The sequence below is a fragment of the Hyperoodon ampullatus genome, assembly GCF_949752795.1.
Source record: "Hyperoodon ampullatus genome assembly, chromosome: 7".
In the NCBI taxonomy this organism is placed as follows: Eukaryota; Metazoa; Chordata; class Mammalia; order Artiodactyla; family Ziphiidae; genus Hyperoodon; species Hyperoodon ampullatus.
In genome coordinates, this window is record NC_136920.1 from 31,369,568 (window position 1) to 31,382,371 (window position 12,804).

General features: G+C 37.6%; 1 protein-coding gene across 1 annotated transcript in view; it reads right to left on the reverse strand.

The window, feature by feature from the left end:
* Positions 1–12,589, reverse strand: part of LOC307055543 (follitropin subunit beta-like) — a gene marked incomplete at both ends in the record, with an annotated part of 91,384 nt that extends 78,795 nt beyond the window's left edge. The window contains one exon of the mRNA XM_079707774.1: positions 12,545–12,589. Coding sequence (XP_079563900.1) covers positions 12,545–12,589 — 45 coding nt within the window. The remainder of the gene's footprint in view (positions 1–12,544) is intronic.
* Positions 12,590–12,804: the final 215 nt, after the last annotated feature.

Here is a 12,804-nt window from a genome sequence, read left to right on the forward strand (position 1 = left end):
TTGAAGAATATTTTCTTAAAGTTGTAGGAAGAACCCCAAAGCTTAGAAAGATCCATATTGATAAAATGGAAAAAACAAACAAACATGAGTTGGTACTAATTGGTCCATCCATCACTGTGCCAGTCTCTGAAGCCCCTCAACAGAACCCCAAGAACTGTTTAAAAACTGTTCACACAATTTTTTTTGGCTGTTATTGTTTTTTATGGTGTTTGTTTTAAGTGAAAGACAAAATATGTAAATGAACAATAGATAGATATTTTGGGAAAGAAAACTCTGACCCACAATATATAGCAGTCAGCCTGTAAACCAACCCATTTTCTAGAGTAACCAGCTCAGGAAGACAGCCTACTGTCTGCAAGTCAGACTTATAGGAATTCAGTCCATTACTCCAGCTGGTTGACTCGGGATGCCACACATTAACTCCTGGAACAATCAGCCCCCAAATGGCCAGGACTTGATTAATAATGGACAGCTTCCCTAATTTTTGTCACCGCTTCCAACTTAGGGCCAACCAGAGAAAGCCAAATATGTACCCCTAACCAATCACACAGGATGCCTCACTTCTAGTTAGCCCACCTCCAGCTTCCCCATGCCTAAAAGCCCCCAATCAGAGCACACCTGAGACTTCTCTTCTTTCCACTAGAAAGCTTGCCCATTCTTCTGCTTGCCTTTGAGCCCCTGCCAAAGTGCAAGCAATGGTTACTATCGCAAGCTCTGAATAAATAGACTTTGCTTTTCTCATTTGGACCATCTTTTAAAATTTTCCACAAGAGAAAACCTTTATTATTTTTATTAAAATGATACATAATCATCATTAAAAAGCTCAAGCAATACAAGAGAGAGAAAAATAATCTCATCAACCAGAAATAAACACCATCGGGGCTTCCCTGGTGGCGCAGTGGTTGAGAGTCCGCCTGCAGATTCAGGGGACACGGGTTCGTGCCCCGGTCCGGGAAGATCCCACATGCCGCGGAGCGGCTGGGCCCGTGAACCATGGCCGCTGAGCCTGCGCGTCCAGAGCCTGTGCTCCACAACGGGAGAGGCCACAACAGTGAGAGGCCCGCGTACCGCAAAAAAAAAAAAAAGAAATAAACACCATCACCATTAAATGAACATAATAGCAGATATTTCTTTGTTTCTACAAACAGACAAATAAGTAGATAGATAGGGGAATGGGTGGGTAGGTAGACGAATGAGAATGATTTTCATAAAATGGTATCATGGAATACATTCTATTTTAAATTGTGTATTAAGTTATTTTATTATAACAAATGAAAATAAACAGAAGTGAATAACTAGTTCTTTCCCAAACATATATTAGTTCCTAATAGATTGTCCTAAAGGTAGGTAAAAATAATGTTTAAAAATATGATGTGCCAGTCACTTCTTTAAACTCTAGATTTCAAACTTAAATGGTATTGAATGCCTGCCTGCTATGAAGAATAGGACAAATTCAGATGAACATTTCTTCCTCCTCCATTTTCCCTCACATCCTTATATAGGTTATTTATATTAGTATATTTGTTTTGTCAAAATAGGCAATATTTACATTATTTTCTATAAAAAGATCAGTGGCTGACATTTGTTGAAATCTGTAGATTCCATGTACTCTTCTAAGCCTGCCTACCTTTTGTCAGCCTTACGATTCTCTTTCTCTGTCTCTCTTCTTTTCTCTCCTTTTTGCTTTAGAGTAGGGGCAGAGGCAAGATTAGGGGAAGCATTCATCAGCTCCTGACATTACAGTTTGCTTTGACAAAGAACTGAAACACTTAGGATTTCCTCTCTTCTGAGTTGTTGTCAAATATCCTGTACTATGTATTTCACCTGGTTGGAGGAATATCCTGTTTTTCTGGTAGAATACACTAGGCCTTCAGTTAATTCATGCAACTTAAAATGTAGCTTTGGAAAATTGTGTCCCTGCTGGCATTTTCTTGCTCCAGCTCACTCATCATGGGCATGACACTTACTCTTAAGAATTTGCCTTGACTGTTTTTCCTGCATTACTTATCCCTTTAGTCCACATCTCTGAAAATTAAAGATATTAATGAAAATCTCAAGACTTGGAGTGCCCACATTCTTTCACCAAGATGGTTCTCAGGGGCCAATAATGGTAGTAAATGTTAGAATCTGCACCAAGTCATATCAAGATTTCCTACATCCTCCCTCGGGCTACTGCTTTTCAAAGTTGATAGCATTTGCCACTTTTGAACTTTCCCCCATTTTTCTGCTCTTAACTATTTTATGTCTATTTTTCAGGTGTAGAGTCGGTAACCTAAATATCAGGAGCATGGGAGTGTTATATATATTCTCTAGGGCAATGGTCACTAACCTTTGAGTGAGCAGTAGAGGACCCCATGAGAGGTGCAGAGTTTTTGAAGGAGGTTTTCAAATGCATATGCATTCCAAAAATTGTCTGTGGGCTGAATAAAAATAGTACTTATGTACTACTATATTTCAAATGAATTCAGGTGCTGTTTTATGGTGAATAAAATGGAAAGTAATTTAAATGCATTACTGAATTCTTTATAGCTCTTTGTCATTATGCATTTAGGTGAGGCAATATAGCGGTACTCAGGGGCTGCAGACAGAAAGCCATGTCACCCTGTAACCTTGAGAAAGTTATTTAACTATTGTGAGCCCTGCTGTACAGTGAGTTGATAAAAGTATCTACCTCACAGGGTTGTTATAAGGCCTAAAAGAAAAATACATGCAAATCTAGAGTTGATAATAGTATCTACCTCACAGGGTTGTTATAAGGCCTAAAGGATAAATACATGCAAATCATTTGCCATGATGCCGAATACCTCATGAGCACTCAGTGTTAGCGACTACAGTTGCAATCAATGGATACTATCACATGAAGATCTAATAATTGTTTAGAAGAGGATCTTCTTATTTTAATGTTGGGAATCACAGCAGGGCCAGATAAGCCTCTTGACTCTTTGGACATGGCTTATCTACTTCTATTAGGTTAAATTACATAAGTACTTCAGCAGGAAAAAAATGTATTGAACATGTCTCCAAAGAAACAAGGCTGATGGCAGTTTAGCATGTAGCATCGATTTGGATGCATGAAATGTCCCAGCTTGATTTCCACAAGAAGCAGATACTGACATGAAGATTAGCATGAGGACGTTTATTTGGAGGGCTCTCAGGACCAACACTTGGTGGAAGGAAAGGGAAGAAAATAAGACTGGGCAGAGGGAGAAGTTAGGTGTTGATTCAGTTTCAAGGAAGGCCATAGATGAATCCCACGGGGAGCTCTGAAGTTATGATGGCCCATCGAAATGGTCTCAAGTTGTGACAAGGAGGGCCGTACCTTTGTATTCCCACATTGACCAGTGATCGTGTGCTGAGCACCTCTGCTTGAGGTAGGTTTCCCCAGTTGAGGGTAATTTCTGGCAAGGGCTCAGCTTGGAGGACTGGCAGCTGGCAGCACTCCTGGCAGGTGGGGCATAAGTTCTTCAGGTCTGAAGGGGGATTTGAGTAGGCTCCTCTCCATTAGCTGTGGCATGATCTTGAAAAATCACATATTCCTTTCTCAAAATAGTTCTAAAATGGCATTCAATATAAATCTCAGAGCTAGTTTACTCGCTGCTTTAAAAAATGCGTCTAATTACCATTTTTATTGTATGTTCTGATGTCATGAAGTGAAACATATAATGAAAAATATCAATGTATTCTTTAGTGGAAATGTATTTTAATATGTGATTAACATGGTTTGAGACATTTACTATAGATATTTATTGCATTGAATCTGATTGATCCTGGATCCTGTATATATATATACATGTGTGTGTCTTTGCACGCATATATTCAGATCTGTTTTGTGAGCAAGCTTGATTTTTACATATTTATGTAAGAGTGGCATTTTTTTCCCCAGGTCAGTGTCAGGCACTGTAGGAAACACAAAGAATAAGAAACATTCCAGTCCTCAGGGAGCTAAGAGGAGATAAAACACATGCACAGTAATTATTTGTAGCAGATCACTTTTAAAAAGAGTTGAGGGACCTGACATGGACATGACAGGATAGGCAGAAGAAAGGAGTATTCAGGAACACAGAGTGTCTAGCCAGGCTGTTCAGGTTCAAATCCCAGCTCTGTTACCTCCTAGCTCTGCGACATTAGACAAGGTATTTGACTTTTCTGTGCCTCACTTTCCTTATCTGTGAAATAGGTTTAATGGCACCAACACTGCAGGGTTGTTAGGATTACATGAGTTAACATATGGGTATGAGTTTTGTCTATGAGCCAATGCAAGAAACATGATCTTATTTTCCTTAAAAAAAATCAGATCAATGTACTCAGAACTCCTCCCTACCTGATTCAAAATTGAAATTTATGTTTTTGCAGGGAGCCTAGATTAATATGAGAGTCACAATATTTTGTTGTTGCTGTTGTTAAATCTACAAAGTGTCTCTTTTTTTTCTTTTTTAATTGAACTATAGTTGATTTACAATATTGTGTTAGTTTCAGGTGTACAGCAAAGCAATTCAGTTATATGTGTGTGTGTATTATATATATATATATATAATATATTCTTTTTCAGGTTCTTTTCCACTATAGGTTATTACAAGATATTGAATATAATTTCCTGTGCTATACAGTAAATCCTTGTGGTTTATATATTTTATAAATAGTGGAGTGTTATCTGTGTCATTCTCTGTCTGACTCACTTAGCATAATATTCTCTAAGTCCATCCATGTTGTTTCAAATGGCAATATTTCATTCTTTTTTATGGCTGAGTAGTATTCTATTGTACATGTATACCACATCTTCTTTATCCATTCATCTGTCAATGGATATTTAGGTTGCCTCAATATCTTGGCTATTGTAAATAGTGCTGCTATGAACATTGCATATATGTTTTTGAATTAGAATTTTTGTCTTTTCCAGATATATGCCCAGGAGTGGGATTGCTGGATCATATGGTAAGTCTATTTGTAGTTTTTTTTTAAGAAACCTCCACACTGTTCTCCATAGTGGCTGCACCAATTTACATTCCCACCAACAGTGTAGGAGGGTTCCCTTTTCTCCACACTCCCTCCAGCATTTATTGAGAATCACAATATTTGAAGAATATGTGAAGAATAGCCTTCTGGTCTGCAGTGCACACTGGTCATCACTGTTACATGCACTTTCTCTGCCTCCATCAAAGGGCATTTAGATCTTTGCTGAGGCTGAAAACTGCATTCTCTAGTCACTGACCTTCTCAGGTACACCTCGCAGTCATCTCACCTGAGACCAGCATCTCCCTGGTAGTAGACTACGGATCAGCACATCATTCTCCATTGCTTCTGAACTCTCCAGACTCCCACCCCACCATTCTCCGGAAAAACTCTCTCAAAACCTTTCTTAGCTAAAGGGTAATTTATTACCTTTCCCAATCCTGAAATCCCTCTACTTAGATAATCTAGTTCCATATTCTCTTATGAGCCTAGACTTTTGCAAACAAATGTTCTGTTTGGAAGTGATCTTTTGGGTATGCTTGTGTTTTTTCCCATTTCTGGGAAAAGCAAAGACAAACACATTGCTATCTTCTTCTTCTTTTTTTTAATCTTTATTGGAGTATAACTGCTTTACAATGGTGTGTTAGTTTCTGCCGCACAACAGAGTGAATCAGCTATACATATACATATATCCCCATATCCTCCCCTTCTTGAGCCTCCCTCCCACCCTCCCTATCCCACCCCTCTAGGTCGTCACAGAACACCTAGCTGATCTCCCTGTGCTATGCAACAGCTTCCCACAAGCCATCCATTTTATGTTTGGTAGTGTATATATGTCAATGCTACTCTCTCACTTTGTTCCAGCTTCCCCTTCCTCCCGTGTGTCCTCAAGCCAATTCTCTACGTCTGCGTCTTTATTCCTGCTCTGCCACTAGGTTCATCAGTACAGTTTTTATAGATTCCATATATGTGCGTTAGCATACGGTATTTGTTTTTCTCTTTCTGACTTACTTCACTCTCTATGACAGACTCTAGGTCCATCCACCTCATTACAAATAACTGAATTTCGTTCCCTTTTATGGCTGAGCAATATTCCATTGTATATATGTGCCACATCTTTTTTATCCATTCATTTGTTGATGGACATTTAGGTTAGGAAGCACAAGGTTAATCCAGTCACTTGGAATTACTGGAAGCTCTTCTTGATGTAGTGTAACCTACGGAATCCATTTACATTTTCTTGCCATTTCAGAAATTAAGCTCCACTTAGAGCAGAAGGAAAAGAGGCTATTTTGAATTTTTTTTTTTTAGTGGGAGCCTTCAGGTGGAAGGAGGAAAGACAGGACATATTTCCTATAAGAACAAAAAAAAAGCCACATAGTGTTTCCCCTACCTGTCTGATTTCTTTCCATTAGGAATATGTTTCACAAGGGAGGGCATGTTCTCCTGATCGGGGACCTTCTTTATTTTTCTCTCATGTCCCTTAAGATAATTTGGATAGATTATGGTTCCCCCTTGTACATTTAAAAGTTCATAAGTAAAATGTTTAATTGTAAATGTATACAGTTTCAAAGGCTATAATTTCTGGCACATTAAATTGAAATTTTAAAGTGAAACTGTTACCTCACTTTTAAATGTATCTATAGCAATGTTATACCACCATCATCTATTTTTTTTTTTACAACTTTATTGGAGTATAATTGCTTCACAATGGTGTGTTAGTTTCTGCTTTATAACAAAGTGAATCAGTTATACATATGCATCTGTTCCCATATCCCTTCCCTCTTGCGTCTCCCTCCCTCCCACCCTCCCTATCCCACCCCTCCAGGCGGTCACAAAGCACCTAGCTGATCTCCCTGTGCTATGCGGCTGCTTCCCATTCATTGCTATCTTCTTTAGACAAAGAGGTGAAAATTATTTACAGCAGTGAGAATAAAATGCAGATTAATATGGCAATACATTATTCCACCATACACAGATTGCTCTATGTTAAACAGGGTTTATTTCTCCCTATTTAACTTGCAATTCAAGCTATTTTAAAACCCATTGCCTGTATTGGTTTGAAATGAGTTTCAATATTTGCAGAATTCGAAAGTAGTAACTCCAGCAATCTGTTAACACAAGGAGTAAAATAGCAAGAGCATCTTTTTTTTTTTTTTCACCCTTCCTCTTGTATCTGTTTCTCAAATTGTCCACAGATGGTTCAGATCACAGGGTTTCAAGTTTTTATTGGAAAATCAAGTGCACTCTTTGAAACTGTATTGCTCCCATCTCCTAGGCATGTTCTCCAGGGTATTAATATGTTTAGATATGCTTCTGTCAAAATGATGCTGTTACATTCCCAGAGATAGAATATTGAGCAGGCTGAATGTGAACTCAAAGAAGGTAAGTGTTTTATTGAGTGATAGGAAGGGAGGTTCCCTGTAAAATAATGTTTTTGAAGAGTTATAATATCAAAAGAAATCTTGGACTGTTCAGATACAACTCAAGTGGAAATAAGTTGGAAAATGAAGAAATTTAGAAATAACAGAGAGGAGTATTATTAACAGAAATTATGGAATCCTAAATATTTAGCTGTACCTTACATTATGATTGTCACATCAAATACCTTGGTGAACACCTGAAAAACTATATGAAAATAATATTCTATTGTACATTTACAAAAGAATTTTTAGAGAGGGATAATATTTGGAAAGAACATTTTTTCAAACTCCTGGGGAAATACAGGGTTAGATTACCGCAAGTCTCTGGTTATAACATTTTCATGGACCAATCAATATATAACCTTGTTTTATGTGTGTTTTTATTAAAAGATACCATATTTAATACATATTTTTGATTCTTTAACATTGAACTCATGACCAACAAAACTACAACTCATGCCTGAACAAAGCTTATCTAACACACGTGTTTTCTACATAAGGTACATCAGAGCCTTCTTCGACTTGGGAACATTAGCACTGCTCTTGGGGGCAATTTGAAACAGAGAAATCACCAAAAAAAAGTGAAAAAAAAAAGCAAATAATGTGGCACTAAAAAGACTGCAAAAAAAGGCACTTTCTAGGAGGAGAGCTGAAACAAGCAGATAGAACTTTGCCTTATTTGACTTCAGCTGGGAACATGTACACTGTGTGACTCAAATTTTTCAACACATTGAGCATATCCATGAATGCCCACAAAAGCAATGTGAGTTTTGACTTTGGGGTTACAAATAACTTTTAGTGAGCAGGCAAATTCACAGATACAGAGTATGTGAACCGTGCGGACCCATTGTACTTGGAAATAAATGTTTGTTGAGTGCCCTAAAGGAGTAATATAACTGTATTTTTTTTAGAAGTTCATTTATTCAAATATTTTAAGGCACTTTAAATTAGGTTGTAATTATTCAGTCTAGAGTATTAATATTGGGCGGAGTCTTAAAGATCAACCTTCTCACTTTATAGATAAGGACGATTAATCCCAGAGAGAAAAGGCAACTTTCCCAAAGTTGCATTGCAAATCACATAGTGGCAAAACAGGACCAAAATCCCTTATCCCTGATCCTAAGCCCTTTTTTTTTTTTAAATACTCTACCCCATACAATGCAGAATATATTTTTAAGATTAATGTTAAGATTGAGATTGTATCAGTGATTATGCTAATTACTGGTTTTGATCCATCCAAAAAAAAAATAGTGTGGTGTTCAGCCTAGCAAAAGCAATGAGTATTGATAGTTAGTCTTTAACTTTTTTTTTTTTTAATTTATTTTTGGCTGCATTGGGCCTTAGTTGCTGTGCATGGGCTTTCTCTAGTTGCGGTGAGTGGGGGCTACTCTTCGTTGAGGTGTGAGGGCTTCTCATTGCAGTAGTTTCTCTTGTTGCAGAGCATGGGCTCTAGGTGTGTGGTCTTCAGTAGTTGCGGCACATGGGCTCAGTAGTTGTGGCTCGCAGGCTCTAGAGCACAAGCTCAGTAGTTGTGGCTCACGGGCTTAGTTGCTCCGCAGCATGTGAGATCTTCCCAGACCAGGGCTCAAACCCGTGTCCTCTGCATTGACAGGCAGATTCTTAACCACTGTGCCACCAGAGAAGTCCCTGATAGTCAGTCTTGATGATCCACTATTATCAATGGCAGATATTCTCTAATTTTTATGTCTAATCATATCACTTATTTATCACAGCCACAGAGATGCATTCTCTCTACATATACACAAACCAATTTTAGTCTTCAGCACCTACTGTGAGTAGTCAACCAGGATCAATCTTAAATGTATTTTTTAAATGATGAAACTAAATTTAAGAAAAAATTTTATTGTATATACAGTGTCAAAAATTAGATTTTTGTTTTTAACATTTTTATACTGTATTTTCATTAAGCCTTAAACATTCAAATAACTCACCCTTTAAAAAACTATGGATATGTCACTCCTTTGGGATACTATTGACCCAAGAAGCATTTATCATCTGTTTTGAAATTAGGAATAATTTAAATATTGAGAGGCTGATTCTAACATAGATGATGTATAGATAGATTGATGGATGAGCAGATAGAGAGAGAATTATGATATCTGAAACAAAAATACATTTAGTCATTTTTTTGTAACATATTCCACTGGAATGTTTCTGTATTCAAGACATCTTTGCCTCTGGGATTAATGATTTTCATTTTGTTCTCAATTTGCTACAGTAACCAGAGATGAATTTTTAATATCCCATTGAGTTAAAGTTAGTAATAATTTCAGAAAGTCAGAGGGAAGGGGTTCTGTCAAGGAATTGGTTTGTGAAGCCTGAACTATATTCTGAAGTCAGAAATATCTCTTCTTTAATGTTCTTCTTCAAATTGACTACAAGTTTAAATGGGTCATATAGCTTGTTCTAATGGTTTGGCATGGATCATTAACTATCCCAGGACTTTAAGTATTTCCTGCACTATGCAATCAAGGATGGAACTGTCAGATTGCTGGACCAAGAGTCAAAAGGCCCAGAGTCAAGAGACCACTGTCTTATTGAGGAAATTTTATTTGAGGATGGGAGTCAATAGGTGATGGAGAATTATCCATCTTACTTAATGCTTTTAATAAATTTAAATATAAATGATTTTTTAAAAAAGGACTGTTTCCTTAATCAAGGAGGTGAAAGACATATATATTGAAAACTATAAGACATTAGTGAAAGAAATTGAAACAGACACCAACAAATGGATATTCCATGCTCATGGATTGAAAGAATCAATACTGTTAAAATGTCAGTACTACTCAACACAATCTACAGACTCAATGCAATCTCTGTCAAAATTCCACTGGCATTTTTCAGAGAGATAAAACAAATAATCCTAAAATTTGTATGGAACTAAAAAAAAATCTCAAATAGTCAAGGCAATCTTCAGAAAGAAGAACAAAGCTGGAGATACCATGCTCCCTGATTTCAAACTATATTACAAAGCTATAGTAATGGAAACAGTGTAGTATTGGCATAAAAACAGACACAGAGATCAATGGAACAGAATAGAGAGCCCAGAAATAAATCCATATGGGTCAATTAATTTGCAACAAAGGACAAAGGACAAGACTGTACAATGGGGAAAGGACAGTCTCTTCAATAGATGTTGGAAAAACTGGACAGCCACATGCAAAAGAATGAAACTGGACCCTTGTCTTATTCCATACACAAAAATTAACACAAAATGGATTAAAGACTTGATTGTATGACCTGAAACCATAAAAGTCATAGAAGAAAACATAGACAGTAAGCTCCTTGACATAAGTCTTAGAGATGATTTTTTGAGTCTAACACCAAAAGGAAAAGTAACAAAAGCAAAAATAAATGAGACTACATCATATTAGAAAAACGTCTGCACAGCAAATGAAGCCATCAACAAAATGAAACCTACTGAATGGGAGAAAATATTTGCAAATCATATTTCTCTAAGTGGCTAATATCCTAAATATATAAAGTACTCATAGAACTCAATAGCAAAACAAAAACAATATGATTAAAAAATGAGCAGAAGATTTGAATAGATATTTTTCCAAAGAAGATATACAAATGGCCAAAAGGTACATGAAAAGATTCTCAGCATCATTAATCATCAGGGATATGCAAATCAAAATCACAAATGAGATATCACCCCCCACCCACTAGAATAGCTTTCACCAAAAAGACAAGAAATATGTGCTGGCAAAGATACGGAGAAAAGGGAACCCTTATGCACTATTGGTGGGAATGTAACTTGGTGCAGCCACTATGGAAAACAGTATGGAGGTTTCTCATAAAATTAAAAATAGAACACCATGTGATCCTTCAATTCGAGCAATATATCTGAAGAAAACAAAAATGCTAACTTGTAAAGGTATATGCATTCCCATGTTCATTGCAGCATTATATACAATAGTTAAGACATGGAAACAATTTAAGTGTCCATTAATGGATGAATGAAAAAAGAAAATCTTTATACAATGGAATATTATTTAGCCATAAAAATATGAAATCTTGCCATTTATGACAACGCAAATAGACCTTGAAGGTATTTTGCTAAGTGAAATAAGTCAGACAGATAAAGACAAATACCATTTGATCTCTCATATGGAGAATCTAAAAAAAAAAAAAAAAAAAAAGCTACTAGATAAAGAGAACAAATTGGTGATTGCCAGTGGCAGGGGGTGGGGGGGCTGGGACTTTGTTCCCAAAATAAATAACAATAATAATTTGGAGGTTATTTTGAAGAGCTCAGACTTAGGGCCTATAATTTAATGTTTATAAAAATCTTAGACTGTATTCCCTATAACATAAATGTGTATAAAACCTAGTATTTTTCTATGTGAGAATTACTAAGGCTTCCAAGGTCCAGTTAAAATAAAAATCAGTAATATGTTTCAAAAGAGATCGAAGTTTATTCCTGAATAACTTCAGTAAGTCTTATTTTAATTTTTTTAGATTAATAAGAAAATGAAGTTATTTAAGTATAAGGCCAGACTGAAGCCACAGACAGGAAAATGTTCAACATCACTGTGGGGGAAAGGGACTTCTTTATTGAAAAGACCTCTGCAGCCACTGATGCTGAGAATTGGATGCCAGAAATTCCACCTTGGGGCTTCCCTGGTGGCGCAGTGGTTGAGAATCCACCTGCCAATGCAGGGGACACGGGTTCGAGCCCTGGTCTGGGAAGATCCCACATGCCGCGGAGCAACTGGGCCCGTGAGCCACAACTATTGAGCCTGGAGCCTCTGCTCTGCAACGACAGGCCGTGATAATGAGAGGCCCGTGCACCACGATGAAGAGTGGCCCCTGCTCACTGCAACTAGAGAAAGCCCTTGCACAGAAACAAAGACCCAACACAGCCAAAAATAAATAAATAAATTTATTAAAAAAAGAAAAAAAAAAGAAATTCCACCTTGGCCACTCACAAAGAGAGCAGTGATGGTGGGGAGGGGGATGAAGGTGAGGCTGCAGTGAGTATTAGAGTTGGGACAAGAATCCTGGCTTCAAACCATAGGCCCTGTAGTTACTAGGGTCATGAGGAATGTGCTCCTGCATTCATTCCTTTCTTCCTCAAATATTTATGGACTGTCTCCTTTGTGCCAGGAACTGTGCTAAGTGCTAGGGATAAAGTAAAGACTTACTCTCACGGTGCTTAGAGCCGACTGGATGAGACAGAGAAAAGGCATGTAGACCCATGGGGAGAAGGAAAGGGGCAGGGTTCTTCAGAGGAGGGTAGCATTGAGAAGGAAGTGGAGGAGGCCATACTGTTTCAGAAGCAGCCACAGCCCAGCCCTGCGTGGGTCCTCCCCGGACTTCAGCATCTCCAGGGAGCACAGTTAACAGGTCCTCGTCAGGCCCCCACAGCACCACCACAGGTCTTCATGAAGTCATCTGCCTTCAG